At 32.8% G+C, this 19,112-nt stretch overlaps 1 protein-coding gene across 1 annotated transcript; it reads left to right on the forward strand.

Moving 5' to 3' along the window:
* Positions 1-606: 606 nt before the first annotated feature.
* LOC21391549 lies at positions 607-1,125 on the forward strand. The gene is made up of 2 exons (XM_024175786.1): positions 607-914; positions 950-1,125. Exons 1-2 carry the CDS (start codon positions 653-655, stop codon positions 1,063-1,065), a joined length of 378 nt encoding a protein of 125 aa, XP_024031554.1. The 5' UTR covers positions 607-652; the 3' UTR covers positions 1,066-1,125.
* The last annotated feature ends 17,987 nt before the right edge of the window (positions 1,126-19,112 follow it).

The raw sequence follows: 19,112 nt of genomic DNA on the forward strand, positions 1-19,112 counted from the left end.
TTCCACAAGAAAATATTGATAAGAATTCAAATTAGAGCGTAAGAAGTAAAGCAGCAACAGATTGGGAAGGGGGCCTAAGGTTCACGAAGTTGGAAAAACCGAGTGATGGAACTACTTTAAATTCTTGATTTCTTTAATTAATTGATTTATGTATGTCTCTGATCATAATTATTTAAGAACTTGTGTTAATGAATTTCTTTCTGAAGCTGAGTAATAGGCTAATAGCAAGCTTGAACCTACAAAGCAATTAATAGTCTATTTTAATAATGTTATTGAATTTTAATTAATTGCGTAGTAATTTTTTTTCTTAAGTTGTGAAAGCAAATATTATATATATATATATGTATATGCATGTATCATGTACGTATGTCATGCTCATATGTTCATGTGCATGTTGTGTGGACTTTAAGTATCAATTCCATATGTAAATAACTAGCTGGGATGCCCATAATTGAAGATGCTTTCTTTCTCATTTAGTCAAACTCCTCTCGTCTATTCCGGCTATATAATACATATACATATATGTAGAGAGAGAGAGATTGTTGGCATTATTCACAACATATCATATAAATAAATATATAACTTGATTCCTTCCGTCCTTTTTTGTATATCTTGTCCTCTCTCCCACATTCACATTCACATTCACATTCACATGGCCGTAGATAATGAGCTCCAAAACCAAAACATGGCCCTCCTCAACCCGAACAGGCGGGTGGTCCGCCAGGGAATCCCGCTCCGTCGGCGGAAACTGCCGTCGGTCCGCCTCGGGGGTAAGAAGCCGCGGCGGGCGTTGGCCAGGATGTTCAGGAGAATAAGATTGCGGTGGCTGAAACTGCAGTACATGTGCATGATGAGGAAGCTGAAGGAGTTCTACCGGAATCTGATTAAGGATATGGCGGGGGGGGGGGGGGGGCGCCCAGCGTTCCCCCCACCGGCGCGAGCCTCGAAGCTTTCCAGCAAAGGATTTTCCTGGAGTCGTCTTTCGCCGTTCCTGTCGTGGGTATCTCCCTCTCTACCTATCCTTCTCTGCCTGGATCAGATCGCCCTCGTACTCTTGGCATGTAAAAGTCTACTTTGTTTATTTACTTTACTGTATCTGTATGTTGCCTAAATTAATAATTATCCCTCTCTAATTTATAATGTACTTTTTTTTTTCTCTCTTACTTATTTTCTTTGCTCTCTTTTTCTCATTTAAGTTTTTCGAGAAATTTATACTTTGATGAATCCCGCTATATATCATCAAAAATGAAAGAAATTTCATTGCATAATTATGTACGACCTCTTTTATAGTTTGACTACGTGTGTATGTATATTATATGTTGAACAATTACATATATACAATTTTAGACGTGTTGCAGGTAAAATTAAATTTATGATGAAATCCGGCAAAATTAATGGATGAGTACAGAAAGATATATAAATTCGACCAGCCTGATAAGGCCAGAATTTTGAGATGCAAGATTAACAAATCGGCATCACTTGGAAGTTAAAATTAGTCTCATACGACATAGAATTAATTAATTAATTAATTAGTTCAAAAATTGAAGAGTGGAGGGGTACTTTTTATTCTGCATCTAATGCAGCATGGATGTGTCAATATTAATAGATACGTTACGGAATTGGGCTTATTTCAATGTAATATATATATATATATATATGTTACGTATTGATTGCTGTTTCAGTATTGCCCAAGCAAAAAGGAGAAATATATAAATTTCTATATATAAAGAATAAATATATAAAGACGAAATTTGACTCTTTAAGAGATTATTCAATCCGATTTTGAAGTGAAATGACATCACATGATCCCCTAACAATATTGTCAACATTTTCTTGTCTGTGTGTGTGCGTGTGAAAGAATTTAAAATCAAAGAAACTCTTGAACGTACGTTTCTGATATAACTGATTATAAAATATGTTGGAATAAATTAAAAAATCATGAATGAATTATGCAAATAAAAAAAAAAAAAACTCTGAAATTGTCTGTTTCAGAAATGACGATAGAGGAGAAAGGCAACAAAATCATGCAGTACTTATGTAACTAATTTGGATCTATCTTTGATTTCGTTTTCTGCTTGTACACCTATATATGGCTGGGAACCCATATAGAATTCCACAGTCGGCAAAATTAAATATACAGACGAAAACAAATTAATAATATTGTTAAATAGGGATTAGGAAAAACATCATTATCTTCTCCCACGTAGAAGTACATATCTGGTTTTAGCCCCTCGAGACTTGCATATTAATTAGCTACTTTTCAAGGAGCCAGTTTCAACTTGATGTAATTTACAAATGTAACGTTAATTTGTCATCATATATTTGATCTCTTAAGGTAGCTAATTCCAGTACTCAATTTTACGTAGTAATATTGAAGTTTAATTAGTAGGAAATAGAACTAAATTAAGTGAAGCACGTAATTAACATGTAATAACAAACATGACGTCTATTTGTCAGCATGTTGATCTCTTGTGGTAGCTAATAATGCCAGTGCCCAAATTTATAAAGTAATATTGAAGTTTAATTTTATGAAGTGAAACTAAAAGCTAAGAATATATAATTATTGTTAGATCTGATGTTACGTCCGATGTTCCAGATGATGTTGGAACATTGTCTGGAAGATGACTTAATTAATTAAGGTCCGGATTTCTTACTGTTCAAATTGTTCGGGTAGAATAAAGTGCAGAAATCAAAATAGACACGCAATATGGTATCGCAGTTCGGTGCGCACACCTACTCTGCAGGGCCACGCCCAGACAATAAACAGTTCACTATGTTTCAGAAATTATAGACACCGAACGGACTTATTCACTCAAGGACTCCCTCCTAGACAACGACGCCGCTGTGACGAATCTCCACAGTGATTTGTTTAGCGTGCACCACACGTCTTCTAAACTGCACGGCGAACTCCATTCGACCGACAGAACTTCCTCCGAAAGTAACAAATTCCTCTCCCGAATGACGATCTCAATAGCGCACAAGGCTCACAAAAACTCACAGACTCTTTTATGAAAATATTCTATTAAACCCATTCAATCTCTAGTTGAAATCAAAGCCTTTAATAATCTCTCCAAAAGCTCATGAGAAACTCCTTTATAACTCAATCCCCGGATCTTCTCCAATATGATCTATATAAAGACTTAGATATGACATTGACTCTAAGTTGATTAATTCTTTCAACTGATAACTGTTAAATATAGCTGGTAAGACTTTAAAACAAGATGAGAGATCATGAAACAGGCTTATGATGAAATCATGAATTGAATATGAAGTGTATATATGTACAAACATGCATTTGTCTATAATATATAGATTGTGAAGGCAAGTCATGAAGATCCTCCGAGTCTTGTGTACATCATACAGGACAAAAGGATTAAAAGAAATTGACATTCTCAGAGTATCATCGATCGATTTCTTGCATAAATAAGCTTGTAAGGTTGGAATTCTTTTTGTGAGAACATGAGGATTCGACTGTGAATGAGGGAGACTTTGAGAAGACATCTTATGGTTATTAATTTGGCTTTTGACAACATTTCCATTCGCGTAATAATATTATATTTGGAGCTTAACCACTTGCTTTGTGTAGTATCTCTTAATGAAGTGTCCCGCGGGATGACTAAGAGCCCGTTTGGTTAGAGGATTCGTTCATGATTCGTTACAGTATTTTTTCTCACAAAAAATACACGTAAATCGAAAATAGTTCTAATCTCATGGTTCTAATCCATGAACCAAACGGGCTCTAAATATAGATATAGCTTCCTTATATAAATTAGGAAACAATTAGAATCAAGTTTGCTTTATAGATTTGAACAGAAAAGTTTTGAATAAAAATTTAAAGTTTGTGAGAGAAAAACACTATAGGAAAGATTTTTGAAAGTAAATCAAATCTATGAAAGGTGGACTAATCACCAACGAAAATAGAATGTATATTGGCTAAAACTCATTTAAACATCTTTGCCTAGTGCCATCGTCAACGAATTCATGGTCAATTAGTTTAGGGGTAATTTTGATAAATATCCTTTAAAATAGTACCATTAAAGATTTCTAGGTCTCAATATTAGCCTATTAAATTTTACTCATTTGGATTAATAAATACTTTGATAGATTATTATTTATAATTTGACAAAGTACGTTAGTGGTGGGTCTCCAGTCACCGACAGTGGGTCTCCAATCATCGACAGTGGGTGTAATTTGATAGATTACTATATATAATTTGACAGATTATTATAAAAAGAATAGTCTATCACAATAAAAGGATAAAACTGATGAGAATGTGTTTAAGGGTTAGTTTTTACGATTCTCTTAGTTTCATATATCTTGGCCCAAAAAAGTATGGGCCAGGGTATGTAATCTGCCAGGTAATGTAGACATCTCCAAAGCAAATCAAGTAATCAACTAATAAGAAATCAAGTTAGCACATGTTAAATTTGACATTGAGAATAGCATTGGTATTAGGGATGCTCTAACAAAATTTATGTGTAATTATATTTATATGCAAACATAATAAAGTTTTTATGCACTTTAAATATCTATGCTATCTCGAATTTCTATGCCAACACTAAAATTTAACATTTGTGAAAGAAAAATTTTCTTCAATGCTATATGTTTAATGTTGAATTTGCTTATATTTTGGCGCTAAATTATCAGAGTATCGTCTGTGCCAAAATTTGATATTTAGTTGTTTACAATATTAAATATTTTCATTTCCTAGTTATTTTAAATATTTTTCCTTTACAAGTTACAAAGCTAAAAGTTTATAAGAAAAAAGTAAATGCATCACTCAAAATAACGCTACGCATTATAATACAGAATAGAAAACATATCAAAATTATTATTTTTGTAACTTCTTTCTCCTAATATAGTGTTGACATGAAGATTTTTATTGTCGTTTACAAAGATAAGGGTCCGTTCACTTCGCTGATTCGAGTTTGTAATTCGAGTTGAGATGTGATTTTATGTGAGAGCTTTTTACTGTAGTAAAAAAGTTAAATGTGATTGTTTATGAGAGCTTTTTACTGTAGTAAAACTCGAATTCTAAACTCAAATTAGTGAAGTGAACGGGGCCTTAGCGTGTCTGGTTTCTTATACTCAAGGACATAAATTTGTGCGCTTTGACCACTGATTTTCCTCAATTTTTTAGTGGGCCGTTTATGAACTGGGCCTATTGAGAAATAACCCCACCTGAAACGCAAGGCAGGAGAAGTGTAAATTAGGACGTTCTATTCGTTTGGGTGGGAAAATTCCCACGCTTGAGGAATTAACCCAAAAAAATTTTGCAAAAATTAGTGAACTCATCATTGTTCTAAGATTCTTACTTTTTACTCTTAATTAATACTCTTTTAATTAAGATAATTCTTTAATTAAAAGGCATTAATTAAATGTAAAGGGTAAAAATCTAAGACCTATGTATTCTAAGAGGTATTCATCTAAATTTATCTTTTTCTCCTAAATTTATCTTTTTTTTTTTTTTTTCAGGAAGCCAAATTTGTCTTTTAACTGATCTTAGTTGTATGATAAATCTTTCCACGAGAAGTTATAACTTTCACCTATATATATATATATATATATCATGAACCAATTCCCTGACTTTTTATTATCTGTTTATTTATTTATATCGCTAGAAAATTACGTGACTTATTATTTTTTTTCTTTCTTTTTTAGGAAAAAGGAGTGTCTGAAGAAGCCATTGGTAGTTTCTTTGCAAGTATTATTGGAAATTTGTAGTGACCCTAAAATAAATGCTTAGAATGCGCCAAACTACAAAAAATTCCATCAAAATCAATTTGGCTGCTTATACCTCTTCTCACCTTTAAGAGATCACCCCTTGTCCCTTAAAGAATGAACCGTTGCTTTATCATATTGGATTATCCCGCTTTTGTGATACATGTGTAGTCCATATACTTTCATGAAGGCAACAGAGAAACTACCAAGTTCACATTTTTTGTTTTTTTAGAAAAAAGAAAGAAAATGCCTCTTTGGAGCACATGACATCAACATGGATACTGGAATTGTTTATAATATTTCAACTTGTATTTTATTTTTCGTTTGGTTGACAAAAGGTAAAGATATATATATATATATATATATTGAGAAAAGTGTATGTGTGTTGTCCTACATGGAAAATAGATGAGAATGTGAAGTGATTTATATACATGGAATGATCTAAGACCTAATAGGTTAACCTTTTGGGTCAAGTTGGACTTCTGAAGTGTGTTGGGTCAGTTTCATATGTAGTGTCTCCCTAACAAGTGGTATCAGAGTTGATAATTCGTATGGACCAACCGATCACACTCGGTTGCAGTTCCCACGTTGTCTTTAACAGAGAGTTAGTGTTCTTGCAATTGGTGCTATTGCAAGTGCGGATGGTGGATTAGATTATGATTTTCTTTAGTTTCTCTATTTTTGCCTTTTTATTATTAAATAAAAATAAAAATATATTATAGAAGACGTTGTTTAGTGAGTCACAACCTAACTAATAGAAAGATATTTCTATCACATCACATATTCTCTCCATCTACCAAAACAAAGGTTTCTATTATTTAAAGAGAGAGAGAGAGAGCTAAAATGAGAGAAACGTGTTGCTCCTGTTTCAGCAGTGTAAAATAATACTCATACCGTCATACGCATGCACGATTGAGAGCAACATTGCGTAGACTATATATAGAGTGACTTTAGAGCCAAGTGGCATAATAATTAAGGAACTCAAAACTTTTGAACAAAGTGTATAAATAAGGGTTCCGAAAAATTCGATAATCGGAAAGATTTGGAATAATATTTTATGTTATGATGGGGTTAAATATTTAGATCCCTATCGTAGCCTTTTTTATGGCTTTTGATAATGTGGCTACTTTTGCCGGGATAAAGCGGAAAGGAGAAGAAAAGATAAATAACTTTAATCTGAATTTTTACAGTATATTCTTAATTAATATATCATTTTTAGTTAAATAATTATATTAGTTAAAAAAGTATTAATTAGCAAATTTCTTATGCTTTTGAACATTTTTATACGTAGTTCTTGCTAATTGTCTTGGTGTTCCTCATCTTACACTCAGTTGAATGATAAATGTAAATCATATAATATATGATGCTACGTATATTGGAAGATAGTCCACATGTTGATGTTATTCACAGACTTTTCAAAGTCTACGGTCACTTTACAATTTGGCGCACGACGGTTTTGTTTAGTTCAAGTCTCCAAATCAGTGTGCCCTCATTCTAGCGAAAAAGAAAACATAGAATCTCGGTGCCTAGCGTGTGGTGATCATCACTCATTTAATAAATGATTAATATGTCAAACATCCAAGATGAGAACCAACTATGTAGCATCTACATCAAGAATTCAAGTATTGTATACGTCATTAGTCCGATCCTTTGCTTCGTAGAAACTACCCGTAATAATGAACTTGCAAAATGAATCTCTTTATCATAAAGAGATTCGTTGTTCCTGACCCTACTTTACCTTAATTGTTATTTGAACAAGTAAAAGTTATGTCTTGGTCTAAGTGGGGATAGCATTTCTCTTCTGCATGTCCATGGAGTTTTGAAAAATCCAAACATCTCAGAGATAGATAGAGAGGTAGAAATTTATCGAACGAACCGCACTCCTTCGTATACGTCAGGAGTCCATTGATGAGAAGGGGCTGGGGAAGGTTCAACTCTTGAATTAATTTTTTAACGATAAGATCTGTGTAGATCTGCATTATAAATTTTCAGTACGTCACACATTGCTCCACTGTAAAGACTGCCTTATTTATATTTAAACAAAAAAGATAAAAAATAAAAAAAAAGATTGAAAGTACACACCACTTAGTTGTGAACACATTCATGGTATACGATTTTTAAGCTTATATTTGGTACAGTGGAAAAGGGAGAGGAAGAAAATTAGAAAAGGAATTTTCAAAAAAAAAAAAAGAATTAATAGAGAATTTTGGGTTATTTGAGAGAGAGAATTGTGAAAGAATGAAATTGTAAATTCGTGGGCTCATCATTTTTCCTTCCCAACTAAAGAAAAGGGGGAAGAAAATTTTGACCAAAACAAGTGGCATGTAAAGTATCTCTTTTGATCTTGACGGCCACTCATCTTTTATTTGTGTACACACAAGTTTTTTTTCTTTTTTGTTTTTTGTTTTTTGTTTTTTTTTCCTTTTCAAATGAGCCACACAAGAAGTTACATATGAATTGTTACATGAATTGCATGGGATGAGTGACAGCCCTTTATGTAAAGTTTCGTTGTATTAGTATAGTATCTAATTAGAGGGGTCTGAAATATTCCTTAAAAAAGTTATATATTGTATGATAATATATAAAACATAATATCTATAACGAACAGAAACATCTAAATCCACATAAATAATGTATTCAAGTATTGCATCAAAAAATTCACATCTTTAGTATTTAGTTACATAGAATTCATAGCATATATATACATAACCAACATAAATACACCCAAGTGAAGATAAAATGATAAATAAAATTTAGGGAGAAAGAGAGAAATAAGTCAAGACTTGAGATGAATTAAAATTAATAGGCTAATAGTTTACATAAGTTAATAAATAAGCTAAATTACTGTTTTCGTCCATAACTTGTCTGGTTATGAACAAGTTATTGTTCATAAATCACAGTTTTTGTCAATAATTTGTCTGATTATGAACTATAACTTGACAAATTTATCCATAACTTATTTAATTATGAACTATAACTTAACAAATTATGACATATTAATTTCTATAATTAAAAATTAACTTATATATTTTTTTAAACTTTTCATATTGACTTATTAAAATTTATTTATGGACGGTAATAGTATAACTGTAGGTGGGTTCAACATAATTTCTGATGGGCCTCAGCAAATCGAGGTGGGTCCCTACTCTTAATCCCAAACATCACGCTGGGCTACAGACAGGCAAAGTTGGGCATTAATATCAAGCCCGTACAGGTCGGTGGAATTAAAATGTGCTTGTTTTCACCAAATTAATACTCCTCGCCATAAGTAAGAATAACGACTCCATTAATCCTTACATTTATGTTCAACGGCGTTTTCTGCTCCGTGGTGGCTATAATCTAGTGCTTTTGTATTCGTATAGCCGCTTTTCCTGTGATTGGTCTTAAGTCTCGCACCTGTATGAATCCGGACGGTGATGTGATGTTTGACTTTTCTTTGTTCGCGGTGACGGGGACTAGGAATAGTCAGCGGGTTCATCTTTGTATTTTTAAAAGTCGAGGGGTGGTTGAGGAAATCTGATGTCATCGTTTCTGTGCTTGCCCAGTTAGGTATTAACAAACATTTTGCAACATTATTATATTTTGTCTTTCTTTCTTTCTTTCTTTCTTCCTTTTTTCCTTTGAGAAAAATGGAGGAAAGTTAGTCCTTACCCAAAAAAAAGTCAAGAGGAATTTTATACGAGTTCAATAAATTGTTCATTTTGTTTTTTTCCTCGAGAATGCGTTGGTGTTGTGTTTCATGCATGTTCATGCCGAGTTTTTTTTTAAGCGCCATATTTTTATCAAATTTTTATAAATTGTTATATGTTTTTCTAATCGATTACGATTTTATGATCATATGTTTAAAAACCGATCGAATCACTTAATTATGTTCATCGTAGTAAACGTAAAATCTTTAAAAACTAAAAGTTTCATTACATGACAATCTTTTTTTTTTTCCCCTTAACAAATGTAGAAGACAAAGTTAAGTATTGTTCCCTTAAAAAATACGTACATATATTTTATAGCACTTGCGACGCAAAGGAGGCTCGTCACGACATATTTTATATGTTTAATTAAGGAGAAGAATACATACTTTTTTTCTATTTTACTTTTGAAGTTGTAGAATGCGGACCTTGAATCTTTCTTTGTCAAACTAATTAAGTTAATCTTAGGAAGTACAAATTTGAGCAACTTTATCGGAACTTTTTTTTTTTTTTTTTTTTGTGCGTCATGGACTCTTGTGTGTGTGTGTGTGTATATATATAGATAGATATATACATAGAGTTTAAATGTTCAACGGGCCGTGTGGTCATTGGTCAATAGGTAGCTAAGACACTCAAATGTTTTGAGTAGGTCGATAGAAATGAAATTCCATGGTTCCTTCCGACAATTCTATGGTCTTAATCTTTATGAAGTAAAATTTGTTGATATTAATTTGGCAATATGTTTTTTTTTTTTCAGTTTTACCGACGGAAAGTGTTGCCTCTTATTCAAGATCAACACTATGGCTTTGAAATTTCTGTTCCACATTATACACGAAGACAATTTACTAAAAGACTTTTAACAATTGGCAACCAATATTTCTTCTTATTATTTTCTAATTATTCGCATAAAGCCCGCGAACCACAATTCAATGTCGTACACACGCCAACAACTTATAAGGATATATATATATCTCTCTGGTCTCTTGTATGAAAGTATAGGGAAGCCCGGGAGTTTCCATGTGACAATCAACACACGCCTCATGATTGATGACCTTTACAAAGTTGTGAACTTCGTAGAAATTGGGTGCTAAAGCTCCTGCCTTTTTGTACCTTATATCTTATTTTTATAATTCAGAAAGTATACGTTATATATATATATATATATTACAATTTTTTATATCATTAAGTTAAATCTAATGCATAAAGTCATATATTTTCTCGGTTATAACTGAATTTTAATCTATAAAATACCCCAAGTACCCTTGAAAAGAAAAACAAAAACAAAAACAAAACTAAAGAGATTCTAAACTTGAGCAATGAGAATAAAAAAAATTTGGGCCATTTACCCCTTTGTCGTTAAGGCTTATTATTATAATGTTTAATTTTAGTTTTATTTTATTTATTTATTTTGCTTTTTAATAGTATTTTGGGTATGTTTAAAATCAAAAGCAAGTGAGAAGTCAAATACATGGTATAAAGAGACAAATAAAATTTTTAAATGAATAGGCATCGCAATATAAGGAGAAAGAGGGAAATAGGCCAAAACTTAAGATGAATTAAAATTAATAAGCTAATAGTTTACATAAGTTAATAAATAGGTCAAATTACTGTTTTTGTCCATAACTTAACTGGTTATGAACCATAACTTGACAAGTTATTGTCCATAATTGTCCATAACTTGTCTGACTATGAATCATAACTTGACAAGTTTGTCCATAACTTATCTAGTTATGAACCATAACTTGACAAGTTATGGCCTATTAATTTCTATAACTAAAAATTGGCCTATATACTTTCTTAAACTTTTCATATTGATTTATTTTCTACTATTTCCCCGCAATATATACTGTTATTGTTTGTAATTATTTTAGAGTTTTTCATGGGTTCACCACCCTCATTTTCGCTAAATAAGAATGGAAATTAAAAATTCTTTATGGTAGGATCCTATTTTGAACCGTTATCAACTCTATTAATTTTGTATATTTTTTATTTTTTGTTTTTCGTAACATACAACCTATTATAAATTTTTAATCTCTAACAACTTTTTCTCTCGTCATATATATATTTAAAAAAAAAAAACGATACATGCCTTCAGTGCCTTGTCACGTGGTGTCCCATCTGGTTCTAGTTGGATTGAAGCTTATATAGTATACTATTTATTTCATCTCTTGATAAAGGGATGGACATTATTCATTTATTGTCCTCGTGGAAACTAAATCTTGATTAATATGGTCGCATGTATATTGTCTAACCTTAAGTCACGGTTTTGCCGATGTTGAAGTTGATAGTTCAAATTCCCCATTCAATTTAAAAAATAAAAAATAAAAGTAAAAACAAATTTGGGATATTATTTACATCAAAAAGACCGAGACTATTTTGAGACTTGACCGTCTTTTCTGGGATATATATAGTTGGTAGTTGGTACAAAACTTTAGTGCACCAATATTTCATGTAACATTCCACCCATACAATACTTAATTACAATATGACTGTGACCTTAAAACAGCTAGCTGGCTCAAAATTGCATTATTCGATCTCTCTTTCTCTTAACCAACTCATTTAATTCACCGGCCGATTTCTAAACACCGTTCCGAAAATGATATTTAATTTGGCATCTCGCGTTTGACTGCCTAACTGAGTAAATGTCGTGACCAACTTATCCTAGTATCAGCATCACTAAGTAAATGCCGTGTACTCCAGATTTGACCAATTAATCATGTTTAGTCGTCGATAAACGGGTATTTAATATTCAATTGGGTGAAGTTTATCACCTAAATCTGGAACTTGAACAAGTCTTTAACAAATCCAAATCAAAATATTTGATGGATTATCTCTTGGTAATTAATTAGCTGAAACAATCGCTGCTATTGACTACTAATTATCAGATTATGTTATGTAACTTGTAATCCACGGAAACTAGAGAACTTTTCAAATCTGTGGGGGTGCAAGTTCTTGTTCTTCTTTCAGAGCAAAAAAAAAAAGTTATTGCTCTTCTAGTGCGCACCATAATTTATGAGGCAACTTGGGAAAAAAAAAACTCGTGTTGGACAGCTTTAATTTGGCTGCCAAACTGGCGGCACGTGTGGTGCGTGCTATCCAGTCAGCTTTAACAGAGCCTTTTATTCATTTTTCTGATTTTTATTATTATCCAATTTGCTTTCTCTACTCCACTTACAAAAAATTAAAGAGTTTCATCACGTTATGAAACTTGCTGATTCTTTGCCTTTCCAATAGAATATGCAACTATACTTATAATGGTAACTACGTCCAATCACACAAAAAACCATATATAGCTTACAATATCAAGTACTAGTGGATATTCACGACTGTTGCAGGGTAAAATGCCGAACTAAAAAGAGAAAAAGAGAGAAATACGCTAAAACTTGAGATGAATTAAAATTAATAGGCAAATAGTTTACATAAGTTAATAAACAGGTCAAATTACTGTTTTCGTCCATAACTTGTCTGGTTATGAACCATAACTTGACAAGTTATTGTCCATAACTTATCTAGTTATAAACCCTAACTTGACAAGTTTGTCCATAACTTATCTGGTTATGAACCATAACTTGACAAGTTATGACCTATTAATTTCTATAACTAAAAATTGACATATATACTTTTTTAAGCTTTTCATATTGGCCTATTTCCTACTATTTTCCAATTATAAATAAGATCTTGGATTGGGCCCACAGGCCTTGACCTTTACCTCTAGGAGGAGGAGACAGACTTTAGGCATTGGCCTCTCTGGAATGTCGCAGACCTTCACTATTGGCGCAAAGGTATTGAATGAAGAGTCCTTAATTGTCCTCTTCCTCTTGGCCTTCGGCGCCTCTACTCTGGACTAAGAAGCTCTCTTAGGTGGCACAGAAGTAGAAGAAGCTTCTCCTTTCCCTTTGTCATTCTTCTTCGGAGGAGTGGTCGGCTTCTAGCCAGGAAGATCAGGAAGCTGTAGGTTGAGAGTCGCCATTTCTGAAACAAACCCAAAGTAAGACGTCAAAAACCAAGAAATAGCCTAAGGCCAAGTAATATGACGACTCAAACATGAAAACTTATCTTCTGCACCGAGATTAAAATATTATTGCACAGGGTGATGATCCCTGGGGTCCGGAAGAGACAACAATAGGCCCGACTCCCTGAGATTGGCTTTGGTTAAGAGGATGTCAATATGACGATCGCTCTCGGAAAGCTGAAAAGCTGAAAAAACCCTCTCCTTCTTGTTCCCGAATAGTTTCAGGCGGTCCTGGGGCTCTGCATAAAAAAAAGTTAAAATAATATGAGTATTTATACGAGGAACATGCAGTGGATAATACCAGTAGAATGCTCACTTAGTCTCCCAAAAGAAGTTTGAACCCATCGGCGCCGGGGTCTGCAGTCAGCAGGGTGAAAGTTAAACTTATCCTTAATCATGAAGAACATGGGCTTCCAATTATGAGACGACGAGGGAACCCCTTTTATTAATTTACTAAGTATGGGCTTAGATCGCTAGTGACTCCCTAAAAAATACCACCCTTCACTTTTTATAACGTGGCTAAGCTTATATACATATAAAAATTCATCTAGCGGTAACTCTAAGTCAAACCGTTGATGCCATAATACCCTCATCTCGATGAAACAATACCAGAAGTTGAGGGCTAGTTGGGTTGGAGAAATGCCATGGAGGTGGCAGAGGTCCTTTACAAAGGGGTGGATCGAAAGGGTCATTTCCGCAGTGAATGACCTAGTGTAGACGGAAAGGTAACCAGGAAGAGGAAGGCTTGCTCTGAAATATTTGTCTGGTATAAGGTATTGGAGCCATCTACGGTCAATACGCCCATCCTTAAACGGCTTCAAAATGTCCCGATTCTGAATCCTCAGCGCTTTAGAGTCGACGGAGAAGGAAGGAATGTCAAGATCGTCGCTCGTGGTAGCTAGGGGAACATCTACGAGAGATGCAGAAAAACCAGTAATAATGCCTCCGGTATAATTACAGACGTCTTCTAAGGAGTCGGCGCTGATGTCCTCCTTGCTATCTTCGCCCTCGATGATGCGGTCGACGCTATCTCTGTCGTCTCTTGGGTCAGCGACATATTCATGATCTCTCGTAATAAAGAATCGACATCTTCAGACGAAGATGAATGATCGGAAGGCTCAGCTGCTAATGGTGGTTTAGGCCTCACAAGGGACGCGAATAATGACCCCTCTCGATGACTATACTTTTTGGTGCCATAATTAATTCAGAAAAGGGAAAAATAAAAGAGTTAGAATCCTAAGGGTCGATAGGGGAAAAGGGAAACTTAGCCAAACAGTCGAATCTAAACGTTACTGCATCTAAAGTTAAAGCCCGAGGAACCTATGGATTGCGAAACATTGAGCATTCAATATAACGACGAGTGTTCAAAACAAAGATTCAGAAACTCAACAAAGGGTCCAGAATTTGAAATCTCTCAAAATTAACGAGAAAATGTAAGTTTTTGTGTTCGTTCTTCCTATTACTAACATTTTATGCAAAAATCACAAGAAGCCAACACATGCTCGAATTAGAAGTGCAAAGTATCTACATTTTTTTCAAAATTGAAAAGTATAAAGATAGAGTTTTGAGGCAAAATTTACCAGAAGTTGAAAAATTGAAAGATTCTGACGAAAAGTTGGAAGAAATCTGAAGATTTGATGCGGAAATCCTTGAGGAAGCTCTTAAAAGTGTTTAGTTGAGAGGGTTGAAGGAATGCTGGCAGAATTTTGGTATATTTTAGAGTAAAATGATGAAGACACATTCTGAAACCGCTTTTTATAAATGGAGCAAGGCTTCGCCTCCTAACCATTGGATCCAGTAACTGCTCATCCAATGATAGAGATGAAGAGTCGTGCTCTGACGATGAGGGCATATGCGTAAACTAAGAGGCACGATCTAAAGGCATAGATTCATCCATTCAAAATTGTGAAACGACGTCTGGCAGATTGATTTGACCGATGCGACGATTACAATCCCCTAAAAGCATCTTTTATGTCAGAGCCATCATTACCTAAAGAGGCTTATGGCTGGAATCCTTCGTGAGTAAGCTAACTCAAGGGAGGAGAGTCAAGGCATAAACCCTACTTGGTTAAAGCTCGAAGCAGTCTAGATGAATGCCTTGACCTAGGGAGCAAATCGCAAATGTTGTCAGGTAAAACGCCGAACCCTAAATAAGACTTTGGATAGGGTACACACGCCTTAAATGAGTACACTAAATGATCTAGGACAACTCAGTCGTAGGCACCACATCAGCATGCAACTCTCTTAAGGGTTGATTGCTAGAAAAAAAATGCCAAACGTAAGCATGAGGTCGACCGTACCCGTAATTGATGGCGAAGATGCTTCTATTAATGTTTATGAAGTCGAGGCTATGCAAGAGATGAGATTCGTGAGATTTACCTCAAGATTTGTTATTTGTAATTCAAATATATGAAGTTTAAATAAGGAAACCGTCCTGATTGATTGTAATCTTTATCTTTTGGGAAACTATCCTAAAAAATAAGGGAAATATCCCAAATTCAAATAAGGAAAAGGATATGGGTGGTGACTATGAGTATAAATAAGGGATGATAAGTCAAAAAATCCCTAAGTCTTATTCTGAGTATTAGTGCGTGTATTCTCTTCCAAAGTAGTGAATTTTTACTTATCCCCGCAGTGGACGTAGCTCTCAAATTGCGGGTGAACAATTATAAATTATGTGTGTTCTTGTTTAAATTCTACTTTTAAATGTGTTTTAGATCATTTCATTCACGTTAACCGTAAAGAAATTCATTATTATTCTGTTAAAAAATTTTCAACGTCAACAATGACTATGCATTAAAAATGGTTCCACTAGTACTATTTAATAATAATGGATAAAATGTATGTCAAAGATCCGAGAACAAAAAATACCTTGGCATATTAAGAATGAGCTCACGTAAAACTATTTTTTACCAATGTTGTACGATTGATAAAAACGTTTGATCAATTAAGAGCCACGGCAATATAACATAAAGGCCACCAGATAGACAAAATAATGGCGGACAAAACAAAAATTCTAAAAGTAATAAGACCATCTTCCTTATTATAGCCAAAATCTAAAACAATAACAAAAATGCACTAGAACCTAAAACATTAAAAATGTCACTAATATTAATTTATTTGACAAGCACATAATTAAAAACAGACAGATATTTTACGGGCCCGTTTAATTTATGAATACAAGTTAATGATTTTAATTTTAAATTTAAAATTTATTAGATAATTTATTGATGAAAAATTTTTTTATTTAAAATTTTTTTTATAAAAAAGTAGAACCAGAATCAAACTCAGAATAAAAATTATAAATTTAAATGAGTGAACTAAATAATGATGATAAAAGAGAATAAATACGTAGTCATAAGTAGTTGCCATGATTGATGTGGTCCCCATTCCCCACCCCAAGTGAAATCTGAGGAGCAACAAAGGGCACGATGTTCATTTACATTTTCAAGGCTTTTTAAATGTGACATGGAGTACTGCATATATATATATATATATATAATAGAAATGTGGTACTGACAGATTCCCGTGTGATCTAATATTGCAGTTTCTTAACGCATCATGTGTGGTCATGACAATCTCCAAGCTGCATTAACTAATATAAAATGGGACGGACACCAAAACCATATCTTAAAAAAAAAAAAAGAAAAAGAGGAACAAGATATTTTTCTGACATGATCGATTGGATTTTCCAATTTATGGAACTCAATATATACACTTTTCAAATTCTACACAGATTTCTGTGTTGTTTTCTTTTTATATGGCAAAGATATATTTGTATTTTTAGTATAATTTTATAAATATCTATAAAACTAAAAAGAAATAAGGAATTCTTTGAAAGTTCAAAATTCCAAAAATAAATTCGAACTCTTTAGACTTTTAAAGTACTAAAAATAAATGTTAAAATAAATCTAAACGCTTACCATCTCAAATTAAATTCAAGGTTTTTGATGTTCCATTTAGTCATAAATTACATTCCATCCCACTATTGATTGCATCACGTATGATCATAAATTGGAGGTAGCTAACTTTTGTATCCTGTTGAAAGTATGCACTTAATTTGGATGAGAAAAAAAAAAAAAAAAACAAGATAGACGAATTTACAGGCTATAATTGAACAAAACAATCCTTTTCAAAAGCACGAAGAAACATAAACGTATCAATTTATTTATGGATATTTCTATTCACACTTCTCTTTTTATTTTCCACATCCACTTTCCAATTACACACTTTACATAATATTTAAATGATTAAATTTTCTTTTTACACACCCTAATTATTCTAAAATTACCTCTAACTATTTTTTATAAAATCATTAAGGATGATTTTACTTACACCCCTCTTTTCTATCCACACCCACCCTACTTCTTTATTTTCCACACTACTTTCTAACTACACACTCTTAAAAAAATGCAGTAAGATATTACCTTATATATGAGCACAATCGGCATTAAAAAAAAAAAAAAAAAAAAAAACCCTGTAATTTAGCATTATAAAAAACGAAAAAGTTAAAACGATTTCCTTAAAAGATAAAATAGCAAATAACTATGAACACAAAATGAAAAATAAAAAGTAAAACAAAAAAAAAACTTTATACAACAAATAGTAAAAAAAAAATTAACATACATCCATATGACTTTTTAGACTAGTTATTGAAAAGTAAAAATTAGGGTTTAGCTATGGATTTTTGAAATAGAAATAGTTTATAATTTGAGAATATGATATGTGGGGTATGTAGAGAGAAAAAAGACTCTCTATTAGTTTTTTTAATATAATTAAGTCTATTGTCATTTTTTTATCATTTTATTTATGGGTCTTTTATAATAAGAAATTTTTAATTGAGGGGATGTGAAGAGTTAGAAGAGAGATATAAATAGAACCACCTTTACATATTGAACCTTCCTTTTCCAAATATAAACTAAAGTAATAATTAGATTTTTTTTTTTTTAGTTCCAAAAAGAAAACAAATGTGGTTTAAAGATATTAATTATATCTTATCCAGTCCTTTTCTAAATTAAATATGGAATCCCTAGAGAACATACAATAATATTTTAGTGGGTTCCACTTAAGTTTTGGTATCCTTCACTATCGCTGGAGGAAAACATTATTTATACAGAATACGGTTAGCATTACCCGTTCGGTTTGCTAATTTGAGTTTTTAATTCGAGTTAAGATGTGATGTTGTGTGAGAGCTTTTTATTGTAGTAAAAAAGTTAGATGTTACCGTTTTTTAGAGCTTTTTACAATAACAAAACTCGAATCAATGAAAAGAACGGGGCTGGTGATTACGTATGAAATTTGGAGGCATTAACGATGATGGGGAAAGGAACGACTGCAAGTTCAAGGAGCAAAACCCCGAGCAAAAGAAGTGTAAGGTTTTAGTTTGTTTCTAAAGTAATTAACTGGAATGGTAATGAATATTAATGATAAAAGTAACGTGATAAAGTTTGTAGGATTATAGTTCACTTTTTGGTTGAAACTTGTAATCAACATTTGACTTATGAAATACGACTGTTCGTTCTTTGTGTGTCCAGATATTTTCTGTTCTTGGACTCATTAAGCGTTATTAATTTGCACTAGTTGAACCATTTCCGGTTGAGGTTTATATCTTATACTGTAAAATCATTCATATTTTAGTATATGTTTTAATTCTTTAATGAAATCTTCTTTTTTTAATATATATATATATATAT

This window comes from Morus notabilis, unplaced genomic scaffold (genome assembly GCF_000414095.1).
Source record: "Morus notabilis unplaced genomic scaffold, ASM41409v2 Scaffold936, whole genome shotgun sequence".
NCBI classification, from domain to species: domain Eukaryota; kingdom Viridiplantae; phylum Streptophyta; class Magnoliopsida; order Rosales; family Moraceae; genus Morus; species Morus notabilis.